Raw genomic sequence first — 17448 nt, forward strand, 5'->3', positions numbered from 1 at the left:
GGATCTCAAATTGTGGACTGGAGAGCACCTCCTCGTGACATGCAAATTGCTGGCTGGTCGCATAGTGGTAGATCCTTCCCCTTGTTTCCTGTTGCTAATCTGCATTCAAAGTAGCTAAAAATAGCTTAATTGCTTTCCCAATGTTTCTTTTTAACAGAAGAAATTGATGTAGTTGCCATAATGGGACTACTCTTCTGGTCAGGAGGGGCACTAAGTTAGCACTAGGTTAATATGGGTTATGATTGGTTTGTTATTGGATCCCCACTGGGAGGAAGGGGGTCTGAGCAATCATGTATGGGAGGGGAGATGGCTATGAAACCATCTCTCTGTTCAGATATGGTCCATACTACGGAAATGTTTGGGAACTCCTAATTTAGTAGCTCCCCTACAGGTATCCTTCCTGATGGTTTCTATAATTAAAGGCTAAATTCAGAACAAAAATGTAAAACAGGGAAATATTAAAATCAATAGCTCATGAGACTTTGGGTCAAAAGTGAAGGTCAATGCAAATGCAATTCAGCACCAGACAGTAGGTCTCCTGTGGTTTTACTGCAAGGGTAATTTTTTCCATGTGCACTTTTAAAGGGTTTCACTCACCACAGGAGCACCTCCTTGTGGCCAGGTATGGCATAGCAGCTGTCTCCCCATATGGTGACCCCCTGACAATGATCGCCCCATTACTGCAGCAGTCTCTCTTCCTGCAACTTGGCCGTCCAGCCAGGTCAGGCTTTAGTCCACCTCTTCTGGGGTAACAGATAATCCAACCAAACTATAGTCCAATGACCTTATAGCAGGTCTTGTCTGTCTCTGGACTGTGTGGTCCTTTCATCCCTTACCTCAGGGATTTTCACCCCACCTTCCCCTGTGGCCGGTAGGAGAATCCAGACTACCCTAACCTTAAGTTTCCAGGCCACGGACCTTGTACCTGGTCCAAGTCTGCTCCCTCAGACTCCTTGCTACCTCTTCTATCCCCCCAGAAAGTGAATGCAGATTCTCTCCCTGCAGCCCGCTTCTGCTACAAAACTTCCTCCCTTCAGAATAACCAGCCTGCTCCTGCCCAACTGGGCTTCATGTTCAATTAAGCCTTGCTCTCTGTCCAGGTGACATAATTGACTTCAGGTCCACATTAACCCCTTCAGGGCCTGTGGGGCTCATTACACCTCAGCTCACAGGTAAGCACAATTGTACAGAACTGTGCAGCTCAGCATGGAGGGGCGGGATCTGCAAGGTTTACTGTAGCTCTGGAGCTGCAGCTTGGCTCCTTTTCCGCTCCACAACCTATGGGGGAGGATTCCTTCCCTTCCAGTCCCTCTGAAGATCCCCACATACAGTCAGTTACTCGGAATGCCCACTGGGGCTTCCATTTTGCACTGATCTATCCAAGTACTTACACAGCCCAAGCACCTACACATGAAGCAAGTTAAATATCCATTTCCTAATGGACAGCGCACACTTTTGAGGACTATAAATTTAGGGCCCAATTCGGACATTTGGTTGTTTCTCCCTGCATACCCAGCAAGTTTTAGAGGCCTATATGGAGAGAGTTAGGTACACCCCTAGCCTTTGGTGTGGCGCACAGGATGAGGAAGGCTCTTTGGGCTATCCCCATAGCCCTGCCAGGGTCATGGATAATCAAGCCTTTAGAAAGCCCCATGCCTTTATAATTCACAACTCCTGTTTAATGTTTTACTTAACTATTATTTTTCATACAATGACATAACTGTTTTATCTCAAACACCCACAAATCTCTTATTCAGAATGAAACAGAAGTGCTTCAGTTAAATATGCAACACTAGGTTACGTGGGTGGCACACCCGGCAGTAAAAGCACAAGGGTAATGCTTCCTAAAGTGGCTCTCAGCTTTCAAGTTACACAGTGCTATCGAGATTTCATTTTAATTCCCAGCCACTCTGACTAGTGAAATTAACATCCAATCAATCAGCAAGTGAAAAACACTATATGTATGTTTAAATACATAGCTGGCCCTAAATAGCCATATGTCACTATCACCAGTGATGAACTGCCAAAATCTTAACCAGATCCCTCCTCACCCCACGAGGGGGTCATTGGCCACCCCCACCCCCCAGGACTCCTGCGCCATCCAACCCCCTGTGTTCCTTGATGCCCCCCACTCAGGACCCCTGCCCCATCGACCCCCTTCCCCTGTCCCTTGACTGCCCCCAGAACAGGGCAGGAGGGTCTTGTGGGCCACCATAGTGGATGCCCACCCCACCCCTAAGAGCCAGAGGGACCTGCCAGGGGGCAAGGTGGGGAGCCCCAGTGGTGCTTACCTGGGGCAGCTCCCAGGAAGCATCTGGCAGGTCCCTCTGGCTCCTAGGGGCAGGGGAGTGTAGCTAGGGGGGCAGCAGCCACTCCCCCCACTGATCACATCAAAAGTGGTGCCTTAGGCACGGACTCCGTTGGTGCTCCGGGGCTGGAGCACCCACGGGGAAAATTTAGTGGGTGCAGAGCACCCACCAGCAGCTCCCCGCCTCGCGCCCGGCCCCAGCTTACCTCACCTCCGCTCTGCTTCCGACCCTGAATGCGCCACCCTGCTCTGCTTCTCCACGCCCCCTCCAGCTTCCCGCGAATCAGCTGTTCAGCTGGAAGCCTGGGAGGGCTGAGAAGCAGGTGGGGGCTTTGCACTCAGGCCGAGGGTGGTGGAGGTGAGCTGGGAGCGGTTCCCCTGCACCCCCCCCCCCGGGTTACCTGCTGCAGTGTGAGCGGCCCTCCTCACACCCCCCGATGTTGATACTGGGAATGACATTTTCTGACCATGGACACAGAGTTGCACAATTGACGCTGCATTCCCCAATTAGTAAATGTGGAACGTCACATCTTATGCCCTGCCCTATGACATCAAGAAACCTATCTGGGCTATGCCTGCTGCTTAATTGGTAATTTCCAATTCTGGAACTTCATCCATAAACATAATGAATCAAATTCTATGAGGGGCTGAGCACGTTTAATACCCTTTGAGATCAATGGGCTATTTGATTATTTCAGCTTGATATTGGGGACACAGTATACAGGTATACTGTATACAGGTCCTCATCCTGAAAGTTGCTGAATGCCCTCATTTCCCATTGACTACAATGAGAATTAAGGGGGTTCAGCAACCTCCCAGAACCAGGCTAAAAATCAGCAGATCTCAGGACACAATTCCTCAAATCTTAACCACACAGAGTAGAACATACGTATCACTGGGCATGAGTAAGGACTGCAGATGGAGTGGAAACACAGTGTCATGAGAAATCAGAAAGATATGCTGGATCATTACAGTTCTGGTTTGTAAGGAGTTAATGAATGACAGAGCCAATATAGAAGTTTGCACATAGCCAGTGAGAGGGTCTTAGACAAGAGGTAATGAATAACCTGCAAGTCTTCAGTGTTAAAGAAACAAAGCTCTTCAGAGATCAACTCATTATCCCAGCTCAGTTAACTTCTATTTTCTTTTCCTCTTATTTTCAATTTGCTGTTATTAAAAGTCCAAATCTTTGTATTTAACTTGGGAAAGAAAAAAAAAGAAGGACTTCAGGGCTGAAACCTTCCATGGTAATACTGAGCCCAGAGAGAACTATTACAGCCAAGTTTTGAGCATATGAAAATACCATAGATGTTATAACAGAAATATGCAAACACCCTTAACTCCATCATTGCAAACTGTGTAACTATTGTAAGTAGTACTGTAACAAAAATCCCTACACTGTAACCTTGTAGTCATGCTGCTTCATTTACCACACAGTGTATACTTATACGACTGGAACTATCATTAGTTTGTCAATACAAAAATCATCTCATCTGTTGACATTCACATTCTGCCTTACCAACTTTTTATTTAGCTACCAAGAAACTAGGTTCCAGTTTACACTGAGAACCCTTAAATAAATCTAACTAAGGAAAAAAGGAATACCCTGCACAATGAACATTGCTTAAACTTTAAAAATAAAGGTATCACAAGATCAACACAAAAACCCTGAGGCTTCAACTGCTCCCTAACATCAGAGGCATTTATGCCCATGATACAGACCTAAAATCCTGTATGGAATGGTATTAAATCAATAGAACTAGCAACATATCAATAAATTGCTGTTATAAACCTGATCTGAACCTTCCCAAAAATCTAAATTCATTAAAAACCAAGAGATTATTACAGGAACTGAAAACTCAATCTACTCTGTACATTTCATCTCTATAAATTTATACTCTATACAATTCATCTCTATACATTTCATATCCAAAGAAACGGTATACAAAGGTCACCAATATATTTCATCATGCAATAATCATAGCTCTTACCTTTGTCGTCATGTCTACAGAATGATTTTCAAAAGACTGATTCTCCTTATTGTGTTCATCACATAATACCGATCCATCTGACCCACCGGAAACCGCAGACTATAGAAAAAAAATTCAAATAAAACAAATTGTATTCACAGCATAATACTATTACTTCTCACTGGACGCATGAGTCCAGACATACAGGAGTGTAATCGTGCCTCTAATCCACACTTGGGACTCATGAACCAGATTTGGCCCTCAATTTCTTGCAATTGGCATTTTCTGGGGTTGATTCTGCAGCCTCCCCCACTGAAGCCTATGGCCGAATCCTACGAAGTGTTGAGTGACCTCACCTCTCGTTGACTTCAAAGGGAGTTGAGGATGCTCAGCATCTCACAAGATCAGGCCATAAACATGGAAGGTGAAATCTTGGTAAAGTTGCCAACTTCCTAATCGCACAAAACCGAACACCTTGGCTCTGCCCCTTCCCCAAGGCTCTGCCCTCTACTCACTCCACCCCCCCCCTTTTATTGCTTACTCTCTCATTCCCTCACTTGCTCATTTTCAGCAGGCTGGGGCAGAAGGTTTGGAGGGGGGGAGGGCCCTGGCTGGGGGCATGGGCTCTGTGGTGGGGCTGGGGTTGAGCGGTTTGGGGTGCAGAAGGGGGCTCCGAGCTGGGGCAGGGGGTTGGGGTGTGGGAGGAGATGCATGGTGTGGGCTCTGGGAGAGAGTTTGGGTTCAGGAGGGGACTCCGGGCTGGGGCAGGAGGGGGTTTGGGTGTGGGAGAGGCAGGGGGTCGGGGCATGGGCTCTGGGTGGCACTTACCTCGGGCAGCTCCCCAGAAGCGGCAACATGTTCTTCTGTTCCTAGGCAGAGGGGTGGCCAGGTGGCTCTGCGTGCTGCCTCTGCCCACCCACACCACCCCCCAGCTCCCATTAGCCATGGTTCCTGGCCAATGGGAGCTGCAGAGCCAGCACTTGGGGTGGGGCAGTGTGCAGAGCCCCCCTGGCCATCCCTCCACCTAGGAGCCAAGCTACACGTCTCTGCTTCCAGGGAGCCACGTGGAGCCAGGTAGGGAGCCTGCCAGCCCCTAGGTGTTCCTGTAGAAAACTGGACACCTAGCAACCCTAAATCCTGGATGAATACCAAAACTCCCACTGACTTTACTTGTGGTCTAGATTTCACTCAGGAGCAGCCGCAGAAATGGGCCCAGTAACTGTATAGTGTACAGGGATGCTCAACCTCTCTTTCTGAAGTCCCCCCAACATGCTATAAAAACTCCATGGCCCACGTGTGCCGCAACAATGATTTTTCTGCATATAAAAGCCAAGGCTGCTGTTATGAGGTAGCAAGCATGGCAACTGCTCAGGGTACCACGTCATGGGGGCACTGCAAAGCTAAGTTGTTCAGGCTTCAGCTTCAGCCCTGGATGACGGGGCTCAGGGCCCCAGGCTTTAGCCCCATGTCGTGGAGCTTCGGCTTTCTGCCCTGGGGTCCAGCAAGTTTAATGCCGGCCCCGCTTGGCGGACCCTCTGAAACCTGCTCACGGCCCCTCAGGGGGCCCCCCCAAGACCCCTGGTTGTGAACCATGGTATACACTATCCACAATTGTCTCAGTTCTTAATTACTGCACAAAATTCTCTAAGTTACATGTTTTTGAAAGTGCTCAAGATTTGTGAAAGGTCATGTTGGCAAATATTTTTAAATTAAATACAGTGGGGTGGGGGAGTTGTTTTATTTACATAGCATTCATTTTGACAATGTTTGCAAAAAGTCATTACAAAATACAAGCCTTCTTTCAACATATCTGTAATACCAGGATATAGGAAAAGGCCAACACTACCACGTTCCTCACTAATTTATGACCAAACTTTTCCTGTAAACCATTTTCTTTGAATTGATTTATTTATAGATTATAGGAAAGTGTTTAGTGCTTGTGGTTTTCCTACTAAACATACAGCACATTACTGTAGATTTTGCATTTATGAGACAAATATTAATAGCTTTTCAAGAACACAAACAGGAAAGTGGGGTGGAATCAAACAATGCTGTGCTCTGTCCCACATGGTGTTGAGTGCCACAGAAATCATGAGTGGTGTAAAGCCATCCTGATTAGACCATTCACTAGGAGCAGTCAATTTTAACACAACAGGCAAGCAATTGTCAGCATTTTAAATAGGCCAACTACTGCCAGCACCATTTAGAAAACAATGGGCCAGAGCCAAAAAAATGGCCCAAATCAGATCCACATGTTCAAGTGTATTATCCTCTGGTGCTAACTTGTTTAGTTAGGGCTTAGTCCGATAATATACTGAGCACCCTGGCCCCCATCCAGCAAAAGTACTTAAACACATGGTTACCTTTACTGAAACCAGTGGGACTAGAGACATACATTAAGGTAAGCATGTGTGTAAATGCTATGCTGGATAAGGATCAGACTATTTAACGCTATACAGCATGAGCCTTTAGGACCCAATACTATTCCTATCTATCGGTCTTAGGTGCTCATACAGTCATCATCACAATGTCTGAGCGCCTCACCATCCTTAATGCTTCCATCTTCACAACATCCCTGTGAGGTAAGGCAGCGATTGTCAGGAGCACAGCTGGCTCCCAGCCAGGTCACTAGGCAAACTCAGATGGGCCCCATGAGCCTCCTCCAAATGGTCAGGCTTCCTCACTGGGCAGGAGACCCTGTTGCCTGCTACTTGAGCCTTGCTGCAGCAGCACCTCAACATGTGCCATGTCTCCAGCTGCCTTTGCCTTACTCTTGGTTCCAGCTTTGTTCCAGCTCTAGCCTGCCTCCTCCCTGCTCTGGTTTTGTCTTTGTCTCCCTGCTCTGCTCCTGATCCTGGAACTGGTTTTACATTTCACTTGCCAGAGTTTATGCTCCTTTCTATTTTCCTCACTAGGATTTAACTTCCACTTTTTAAAGGATGCCTTTTTGCTTCTCACTGCTTCTTTTACTTTGTTGTTTAGCCACAGTGGCACTTTTCTGGTTCTTTTACTATGTTTTTTAACTTGGGGTATACATTTAAATTGAGCCTCTATTATGCTGTCTTTAAAAAATTTCCATGCAGCTTGCAGGGATTTCACTTTTGGCACTGTACTTTTTAATTTGTTTAATTAACTTCCTCATTTTTGTGTAGTTCCCCTTCTGGAATTAAATGCTACCGTGTTGGGCTGCTCTGGTGTTTTCCCTGCCACATGGACGCTAAAATTAATTATATTATGATCACTATTACCAAATGGTCTATCTATATTAACTTCTTGGACCAATCCTGTGCTCCACTTAGGACCAAAATCAAAAATGGTCTCTCCTCTTGTGGATTCCAGGACTGCTCCAAGAAGCAGTCATTTAAGGTGTCAAGAAACTATGTCTGCATCCCTCCTGAGGTGACATGTACCCAGTCAATATGGGGATAGTTGAAATCCCTCATTATTATTGAGGTTTTCTATTTTTATAATCTCTAATGTCCCTGAGCATTTTGCAGTCACTATCACCATCCTGGTAAGGTGATTGGTAATATATCCCTACTGCTATATGCTTATTATTCAAGCATGGAATTACTATCCATGGAGATTCTATAGGACAAGTTTGGTTCATTTAAGATTTTTACTTCATTTGATTCTATGCTTTCATTCACATTTAGTGCCACTCCCCCATCAGCATGACCTGTTCTGTCCTCCTGATATATTTTGTACCCTGGTATTACTGTGTCCCACTGATTATCCTCATTCCACCAAGTAGTCAGAAGTATATAGCCACCCTGAGCGTGGGGTTGCATAACTGGCCATGTTGGCTAATAGCCATTGGTAGACCTATCCTCCATTAACTTATCTAGTTCTTTTTTGAACCCAGTTATACTTTTGGCCATCACAACATCCCATGGCAATAGGTTCATAAGTTAATTTTGCATTGTGTGAAACACTGTTTTTGTACCAGATCTGTTGCTTAATAATTTCATCAGGTGACCCCTGGTTTTGGTATTGTTGGAAAGGGTAAATAACCCTTCTTTATTCACTTTTGCCACCCCATTCATGTTTTTAGAGACCTCTATAGTAGCCTCCTATTGTCTCTTTTCTAAGGTGAACAACTGTAGTCATTTTAGTCTCTCCTCATATAGAAGCTGTTCCATGGTGTCATCTGGTTGCCCTTCTCTGAACCTTTTCCAGTTCCACTATAACCTTTTTGAGATGCAGCGACCAAAACCGGACACCGCATTCAAGGTGTGGGCACACTATGGATTTATATAGTGGCATTATAATATTTTCTGTCTTATTTTCAATCCCTTTCCTAACAGTTCCTAAAATTCTGTTAGCCTTTTGGACTGCTGCTATGCACTGAGCTGAAGTTTTCAGAGAACTATCCCTGATAAGTCTTGAGCACTAACACCTAATTTAGAAAAATTCATTACTAACCTGTTATGTTACTGTTGTTCAAGATGTGTTGTACATGGCCATTTCACCCTGTGTGTCTGTGCATCAAGTGCATGGCAGTTGGAAACTTTTTTCCCCTCAGCAGTACCTATTGGGCTGGTCAAGTGCCTTCTGCTGCTATGTGCCACTGCATATAGGTATCAAGGGCAGAGCTGTTCCCTGGTCCCCTCAGTTGCCCCTTGCCAGAGCTTCAATGCAGAGGGGTGGGAGGGCAGGTCGTGGAATGGACATGTACAACACATGTCAAACAACAGTTATGGAACAGATTATTAACAGTTTTTTCTTCAAGTGTTTGCACACATGCATTCCTCTCTTGGCGACTCACAAGCAGTGAAACAGGAGGCAGGATTGGAATCTGAATGAAGACAGGAGGAAAACATCCAACTGTAGCATCATCTCTTGAGTCCTGAGTGAAGGCATAATGAGAAGTAAATGTGTGCACTGAGGACTAAGTTGCCTCTCTACAAATGTCCAGAATTAGAACACGTGCTAGAAAAGTCGCAGAGGCCAAATGTGATCTCATGAAATGAGCTGTGACTCTGCTCGACGGGGTGATGTTAGACTGGTCATAGCCTCATGTATATGCATATGCTATCCAAGAAGAAATTCTCAGAGGAGATTGCCCTTTTATTCTGTCTGCAACCATGATGAACAGTTGAAAAGACTTATGGAACTGCTTGATTCTGGTAAGGTAGAACACCAGAGCTCTTCCGACATCCAGAGTGTGCAAATATTTTCCTTCCCTACTCAAGTATGGTTTAGTGAAAAATGACGTAAAGTAAACTGGCTGGTTGACATGGAATGAGGACACCACTGCCCAAACCTCAGATGAGGGCACAGGTAAACCTTGTCCTTGAAGATGGTATAGGGAGGTCGTCATTAACACAAGCAGCTCTCCTACCCTTCTAGCAGAGGTGATGGCAACCACATGCCACCTCCATTGTTAGATGTAACAGAGGAGTAAGTAGCCAAAAGTTCAAATGGGAGACCCATATGCCTTAACACTAAGTTTAGGTCTCATGCGAAAACAGATTGTGCACCTTAGGATACACTTTGACTAGGTCTATGGTAGTAAGAACATGTCTGTAAGGGAACCAAGGCTGCAACCTCAAGGGTTAAAGAACTGCTGACACTTTGTGGATCTTTTTGCAAATAGGTCTACTTAGGGAGACCTCCCACCATTGAAAATTGTATCTGGCCACACCCTGGGAAAGAGACCACTTGGTGACTTGTAAATAGTTTGCTCAGGATGTCTGCAAGGTCATTTTGGTCATCCGGTAGGCAAGAAGCTTCTAGCTCTATTGAGTTTGCAATGCAAAACTCACAAAGAGTTGCCTCTTGCCAGAGCTGAGAAGAGCAAAGTCCTCCCTGCCTGTTGAGATATAGCATTGCTATTGTGTTGTCTGTGAAGATTAACAGGCTTTCCCCTTTTCCCCCTTCTGTGGCAGAAAAACCTGGCATGCCAATCTGATAGCTTTACATATCAACATCAGTGAGCTGAAAGCAAAGTCCTCTGTAGACCATAGTCCCTGAGTCAAGGATGACAAACCAGTTTCCAGGGCTCAGGGAGGGAACAACAGAAGCTAGGGTGACCATGTGAAGCATTATGTTTAAGAATTTGTTGAGTTCACCCAGATATAAAATTGTTCTGAGAGCCCCCTTCACTTTCAGGATTAGGGAATAGCAAGAATAAACCCTTGTCCCTCTGTGACACTGTGGAACCTCCTCTATGGTACCCACCTGAAAGAGAGAGAGTACCTTCTGGAAGAGGAGTTCCTTGTGAGAGTGGTCCCTGAAGGAGGACAGGGAGGGAGTGTGGGAAGGAGGGATAGAAACAAATTGGAGGGTATAACTGCAGTACTCAAGACCCATTGGTCTGAAGTAATTTGGGACCAAGCACTGAGGAAGTGGGAAAGACAGCTTACAAATATGGGGGAGATGGGGTCTGGAAACATGGAGACTGCCCTGACATCCTTGACTGACCCATCAAAATTATTGCTTAGCAGTTCCTGGGTATCTAGAAGGGCCAGGAGCTGGAGCCAAAACAGAAGAGGCAGGCCAGTGCCTATAACCCCTCTTATTTATTGAGGGGTCCTGATGAGGAGGCAGAGCAGGATAACAGTGTGTCTGTGTCAGGATAACAGTGTGTCTGTGAGGCGGATAGTGCTTTCTGACTGGGCAGGTGAGTACAAATCCAAGGACTTCTGTCACCCTTAAGGCCATGGAGTTTGCTGTCTCCAGGGCAGGACTTTCAAAAGATAAGTCCTGATAGTATGCTGGACTTCACAGGGTAGACAGGAAGACTGCAGCCATAAGGAGCTCTGCATGGAGACTGCAGAAGCAATAGTCCTAGCAGTCAAGTCTGCGGAGCCCAGGCTGCAGAGAAGTTCACTCATCTGCTCTCATTCGCCAGCAAACAACTCATGCCTAGCATCCTCAAGCAACAGATCTTTGAATTTCTCCAAAGAGCCCCACAATTTCAAATCAATTTCCCAGCAGAGCTGCAACCCCCCAGTTAAATAAACTTTCCTACCAAATAAATTTTGTTTGCCTCTTGATTTGGGAGTGGCAGGTTGATGCCCCTGCTGTTTCCTTTCATTAGCTGCTACAACCATTAGTGACCCCGGAGCAGTGTGGGAGTATAGGTAGTCAAACCCTTGGGAAGGTACACAATACTTGCACTCTGCCTGCTTTGAGATGGAAAGCAAGGAAGATGGGGTCTGTCATAGTGTCTTTAAAGGCCCCAATATCACCTCATTGATTGATATATTATCTACAGCAGGTCCATTTAGAGTGGCACTGCCAATCTTGATATATTGTGATGAGAAGACTCTGACCTCCTTGATCTGAATGTCCAAGTCCAAAGGCACCCTCTTTAACAATTCCTGATTGTCTTGTAGTCACTGGGAGGGGGATGATGTTGTGTCTGAGGAAACTGCCTCATCCGGTGAAGATGAAGATGAAGCTGACTGGATGTGGTTCACCTCTTCTTCAGGATGCTCTGCTGGCTCCTCAAGAGCCTCTTCCTGAGGCTCAGCACTGGGCCAGGTACCGGCTACTGAAGTCAGGGTGGCATGATGCAAGGATTCATCCCCTCCAGACAAAGGTACTGAGTAGGAATGATGAGAGGAGGATCTAGAAGCTGGGGGAAAACCCCAGGAGTTCCAAAAGGGCCAGGGGCTGGACACCAGTGACCTCCTGGCCACATTGCCATAAAAGCTCACATTGTGGGGTTGCAAAGGTATCCAGAGAGGAAGGATCTAGGCAGAGGGTGGTGGGTCCTGCTCTGAGGTGGAGAGATACTTGAGCCTACCTCAGAGTCCAAAGAAGGCAACTCCCCTTCCACTGACCACAGGGGGGCTGTCCTGGTTGGTGCCAGGGACCAGTGCTGAGAACCAGGCACTGGCTGGAGACACACCATCAGTGCTGGCTCCTGTTTAGACTGTACTGATGGGTGGGTAGACTGTCTAGGAAGCAGGCAGCCGGTGCAGGACTGGGTCCTGCATCACAGATGCTGGGTGGTCTAATGATACTGACTTTACTGAGGGCGCTGATTCCTGTACCAAAAAGCAAAGTAAATTCCTTGCCACTGCAAATGCCGGAAGTATAGTCAGCACCAAGATCTTATCTGGTCGATGCGGTGTGGCTGAAGTTGATGGTTCCGTTTCTGGCACCAGACTCGATGTCTGTTCCAGCACTGTAGCCAACTGTGCTGTCTTAGGCCCAATGCCAGAGCCGAGCCCCAGCACCTCTAGGCTTGGGAGCTCATAATCCCGGCACCTCTGGGCTTGCTGCATCAGTTATGAGTGTAGAAAAATTGCGTGAGTCCTGAGACGTCTTCGTTACAAATTAAGCACTGCTTAGGCCCCAATTTGGAGGAGTGTCTCAATCTTGATTGTACTCTGCTTGACTCCCCTTCCACCTGTTTTACAGGTGTGAGGAGTGGAATCTTCCTCTGGTTGGTGCCTTTGTGGAAGGCTTATGCTTCTCCCTGGGAATAGGTAAGGATGACCAGTGCTGGGACTCTGATAGTCTTGAAGTCTTGGACTGAAGCTGCAGCACCGACTCAAATGGGATGGCTCTGAAGGTGGACTTAGCACCACCTCCATTAGCAGGAACTTTAGCCTTGCTTTCCTATCTTTTTTCATCCTAAATTTGAAGTCCTGACAAATCTGACTTCAGTCCTTCGCGTGTGCCTTGCCCAAAAACTTGAGACTACTGCAGTACAGGTTGTTTAGAGGCACAGGTTCCTGCAGCCCCCATTGGCCTGGAATGGGGGACCGCGGCCAGTGGGAGCTGCAATCGGCCAAACCTGTGGACACTGCAGGTAAACAAACCGTCCCAGCCCGCCAGTTGATTTCCCTGACAGGCTGCATGCCAAAGGTTGCCAATCCCTGTTTTAAACAGTTAATGATCCACAAGAGGACCCTCCTTCTTATCCCATGACTGCTTACTTTGCTTAAGAGACTCTGGCGATGGACCTTATCAAAGGCTTTCTGAAAATGCAAGTACAGTATATCAACTGGATCACCTTGTCCATATGTTTGTTAACACCCTCAGTGAATTCTAATAGATTGGTGAGGCACAATTTCCCTTTCCAAAAGCTGTGCTCACTCTTCCAACACATGTTCATCTAAGGGCATGTCTACACTTACCTCCAGAAACGACTGATCCAGCAAGGGTAGATTTATCACATCTAATAAAGACGCGATAAATCGACCACCAAGCACTCTCCTGCTGACTCCGGTACTCCACTGGAGGGAGAAGCGTGGGCAGAGTTGATGGGGGAGCATCAGCAGTCAACCTACCGCAGTGAAGACACCATGGTAAGTAGATCTAAGTACGTCAACTTCAGCTACATTATTCACGTAGCTGAAGTTGCTTAACTTAGATCAATCCCCCACCCTAGTGTAGACCACACCTAACTGTCCGATAATCCCGTTCTTTACTATAGTTTGAACCAGTTTGCCTGGTACTGAAGTTAGGCTTACTGGCCTGTAATTGCAAGGATCACCTTTTTAAAATAAATCAGTGTTACGTTAGCTATCTGCTAGTCATCTGGTACAGAGGCTGAATTAAGCAATAGGTTACCTAATATAGTTAACAGTTGTGCAATTTCATATTTGAGTTCCTTAAGAACTCATGTGAATACCATCTGGTTTTGGTGACTTATGACTGTTTAATTTGTTCCAAACCACCTCTGTACATTTTGTCAACATTCAGTTGTTTGCCTTCATGTGTTATATTTAACTATTTCATTTGACTGTTTCTAACTAGCTCCTACCTGTACTCACCAAATTTATCCCTAAGGGATGTCTCTGGCTTTCTTCCAGTTCTCAGTTTAAAAAATCCTCTACAACCCTTTTAATTTCACATGCCAGCAGCCTCGCTGATTCTCCTTCTCTTCACCCAGAGTTGGTCTGGGTCTGTAGTCCCAATCCTACAGTAGTTTTTTGCACCTGTAATTCCCACTCAAGTAAATGGTTCTTTTCCAGGGCTTTAGGATCAAATTGCACTTGCTAATACTAGTTAAGAGCCCAATCCTGAGGAGTGTGATGAGTGACTCCTCAAAGGTGCCCTCCCAGTTGATTTTTACAGTACTCCGATACTATGGGCATGGGATCCACGTAAATAGATAAATAGCACTCAGCACCTCAGTAAACTAAACATTAACTTGGTACATGCCAATCAGAAGCAAAAATTTAACTTTTGTCATTTTGATTGTTTAAAAAAACATCAGAATGTACAGAAACATTCTACGTTTCCTAAATTATTTTTCATTATTTGTTATGGTAGCACCTACAGGGCTCTGGGGCCAATTCTGGACATTCCAGGAGGGACAGTCCCTGGCCATGTAGCAGTCTAAGGAAAAGCTGCCAAAATGTTCTTACATATCTAAGAATGCTGGTACTTTATTAATACAATATATCATGGACATTACTTATTTCCAAACATACATGAAGTCCCATCAGTTGACAAAATCTTAGTGTTATGTAAGAAGAGGAAAAGTTTTGAAATGGTGTCGGCAGCATGCATAACAATTGCAATATCATTTTAGTACTCAATGTAGTGTAACCTCTGGTTAGTATAAAATTCTGTTATGATTGCTACAGACAGTGTTATCAGCTAGGTGAACCAAGCAGATTAACTCTTTGCTCCACTCATCAGAAATAGACTTGCCCTGATCCTAAGAGGTACTTACTCTCTGCCACTCCTCAGTGGAACCTGCCCATAAATTCTCAAACAGTACAGAATATATTATTTATCAAATGGGCACTACTGAAAAGTCTGGTAAGAAAAAGCTTCCATTTGTTAATAAAACTTTGTCTACAAATGCATCCCCATTAGTTGACTCCAGTATTTTGCAAGAATATAAACCATATCATAAAGTAGTATGAAATGTTTCAATTGTTTGCCTTAGGGAAATGGGTCAGAGATTAATTGTGAAGAGCAGTAAAATCAGGACATTAAGAGGATACAAACAGCTCAAGTAAGATGCAATAATAATAAATCTGGAGCATCTCTACACTGTATTAAAGGTCAACATGCATTAGCAGAATAATATATAGTTCTCAAAGATGTATAAAGTACACATTAGCAATCCACCTAAAACACAATAGATATTTAGCTATTTGTTTTGACATATGACTAAGCTTGTCCGTGCAGAATACTGGCAAAAAAGGGGCCTCTATTGTGTGTTGTAAAAGAGATTTTAAAAAGGAGAAAATCTGGGGCTTGATCCTCCTCACCTCTTATTTTTGAGTTGCATCAGTGTAGATGAGACACACTGTCTTTAGAAGCAATCCCAAGGCCTATGCATCTATGAGGTCTCATAGCACACAGTGGGTCCAAGAGCTACCAGTTGGCAAAAGAGCCGCTGAGCAACTGCTCATTCTCCCTGAACCCTGCAGTCCCTCCTACCTATCAAGCAGAGATGCAGTGCAGCCAGTGTGCTATAGTATGACACTAGTAAATCAGCGCAAGACCAGAGCACTGCATCTGTACTTCCACATTTCTAGTGGGTTTGGAAATAATGCTTCTACCTTGAAAAATGTCCAAGACTAAACCTTTTATTACTTCCCTCAGTATAAAGACTGACGTTTATGAACTATTGTGTCTTCATATAACAGAAAATAAGGCCTTTTTCTGATTTATTTTGTAAGCAAAAGGAAAAGACAAGACAGGTGAAGAGATGCTACAGGCAAATGATGCAATAGCAGCTCATCATCTAATATGGCAACTTTGCTCACTGACAAGTAACCACGAGAATTACAAATAGCAAAGACGACAATTTTTGGTATGGTTAAAACAAATCTATTTACATTATAATTAACCCAGACTATTCAGATGGTCATTTCTTCAGGACAGTGTCTTTTTCATTGTGTAAATGTGTGGCACTATATAAATGTTTATTAATAAAATAGTAATCACATGAGCTACTTGTTTATTTAATCTAATTTCAACAATGCCTATCTGTAGCTCAACTGTGTTCATAGCACCTTTTCCCCTGAACCTCACCAGGGCAGACAGTTTTCACTGTTTATCAACAAAGCGGCCATTGGTATTTTTTCCAAGTGATTACTTCACCCAAAAGCCCAATTATGAATTATGGAAGATCTGTCACCTGCCAGGCTTCTGCCAAACAATGTGTTTCAGTAATGTGAAGGCATGTAGAGATCCTGGATTGTCCATGTCAACAATGAATTGGTAACAGCACCCAACAATGTACAGTTACAGCATTTGAGCTCACCAAGGCAATTGCACTTTCCTGAGGAGGTGCATTTGATAATTATGGGAGAGTTTCCCAGCCTGCTACAAGATTCTGGAATTGCAGAAAATTTGAGTCTTATACAGAACGTGGTAGGATGAGGTATTTTGTGGGTATCTACAATAGTCACCACATGTATAGTTATTTTAAAAATACCCAACTCTGGTACTCTATCTTTTGACCAAACAAACAAGCGCACATAAATGCAGCCAGTATTCTGCTCCTTCATCGTCATCCTACCAATGACAAGAGGAATAATCTCAGAGGTTATATAATCCACACGCAATATACCACAGGTGACCTGTATGGGTTACTCCCTAAACCTGCATGGTACAACCCAGTGTGCCTCTGTGCATCTCCTGCAGCAGACAGCCTATGGAATAGCCTGGGGTAACTTCTGTGCCATGTTCCTTCTTCTTGGGATGAGTTTTCTGGTATAACCTGTGCACATTGACCAGCCAGAGTTTTGTCTCTGATGAAGTATTTCGTCATAATAAACCAGTAATAGCCAAACTGTTCATGGTCCTTCCGAGGTTGTGAAGGGATGGGGAGTATGTGTAACAACTGGCAGATAACAACCTACTTCTGCTACCAGCTAACTGAGTTACTCTCTACTTGCAGTGGGGATGGTCAGAGTTGTGCTTAAGATCCTGGATTCACACCCTCCTGACAACCCAGGCAGGTGGTTCTCCCACATGCAAGAAGCCTCCTTTTTACATCTCTTGAGCATCCAATACAGGGACCATTTACAATCACAATTCCTGTGCTCAGGGGAATGCAATGAATTCTCCTCCACACACCCCAAAGGAGACAGAATTATGCCTCCAGATACATACCAGTCTCAGAAGCAGACCTGTGCACTGGGATGAATAGGCTGCTCCATCTTAAAGATGGGTGCAGCCTGTACAGACCCTCTTGTCACCAAGCTGTCTGGAGAAGAATACACTTCCAGAGACACA

The 17448-nt window shown here is 45.0% G+C and overlaps 1 protein-coding gene across 10 annotated transcripts in view; it reads right to left on the reverse strand.

Moving 5' to 3' along the window:
* Positions 1-17448, reverse strand: part of DLG2 (discs large MAGUK scaffold protein 2) — a 1468504-nt gene that overhangs the window by 1212557 nt on the left and 238499 nt on the right. For all 10 annotated transcript variants that reach the window (XM_073336088.2, XM_073336097.2, XM_073336081.2 and 7 more), the window contains one exon: positions 4300-4398. In XM_073336088.2, coding sequence (XP_073192189.1) covers positions 4300-4398 — 99 coding nt within the window. The remainder of the gene's footprint in view (positions 1-4299; positions 4399-17448) is intronic.

This window comes from Lepidochelys kempii, chromosome 1, assembly GCF_965140285.1.
Source record: "Lepidochelys kempii isolate rLepKem1 chromosome 1, rLepKem1.hap1, whole genome shotgun sequence".
In the NCBI taxonomy this organism is placed as follows: Eukaryota; Metazoa; Chordata; order Testudines; family Cheloniidae; genus Lepidochelys; species Lepidochelys kempii.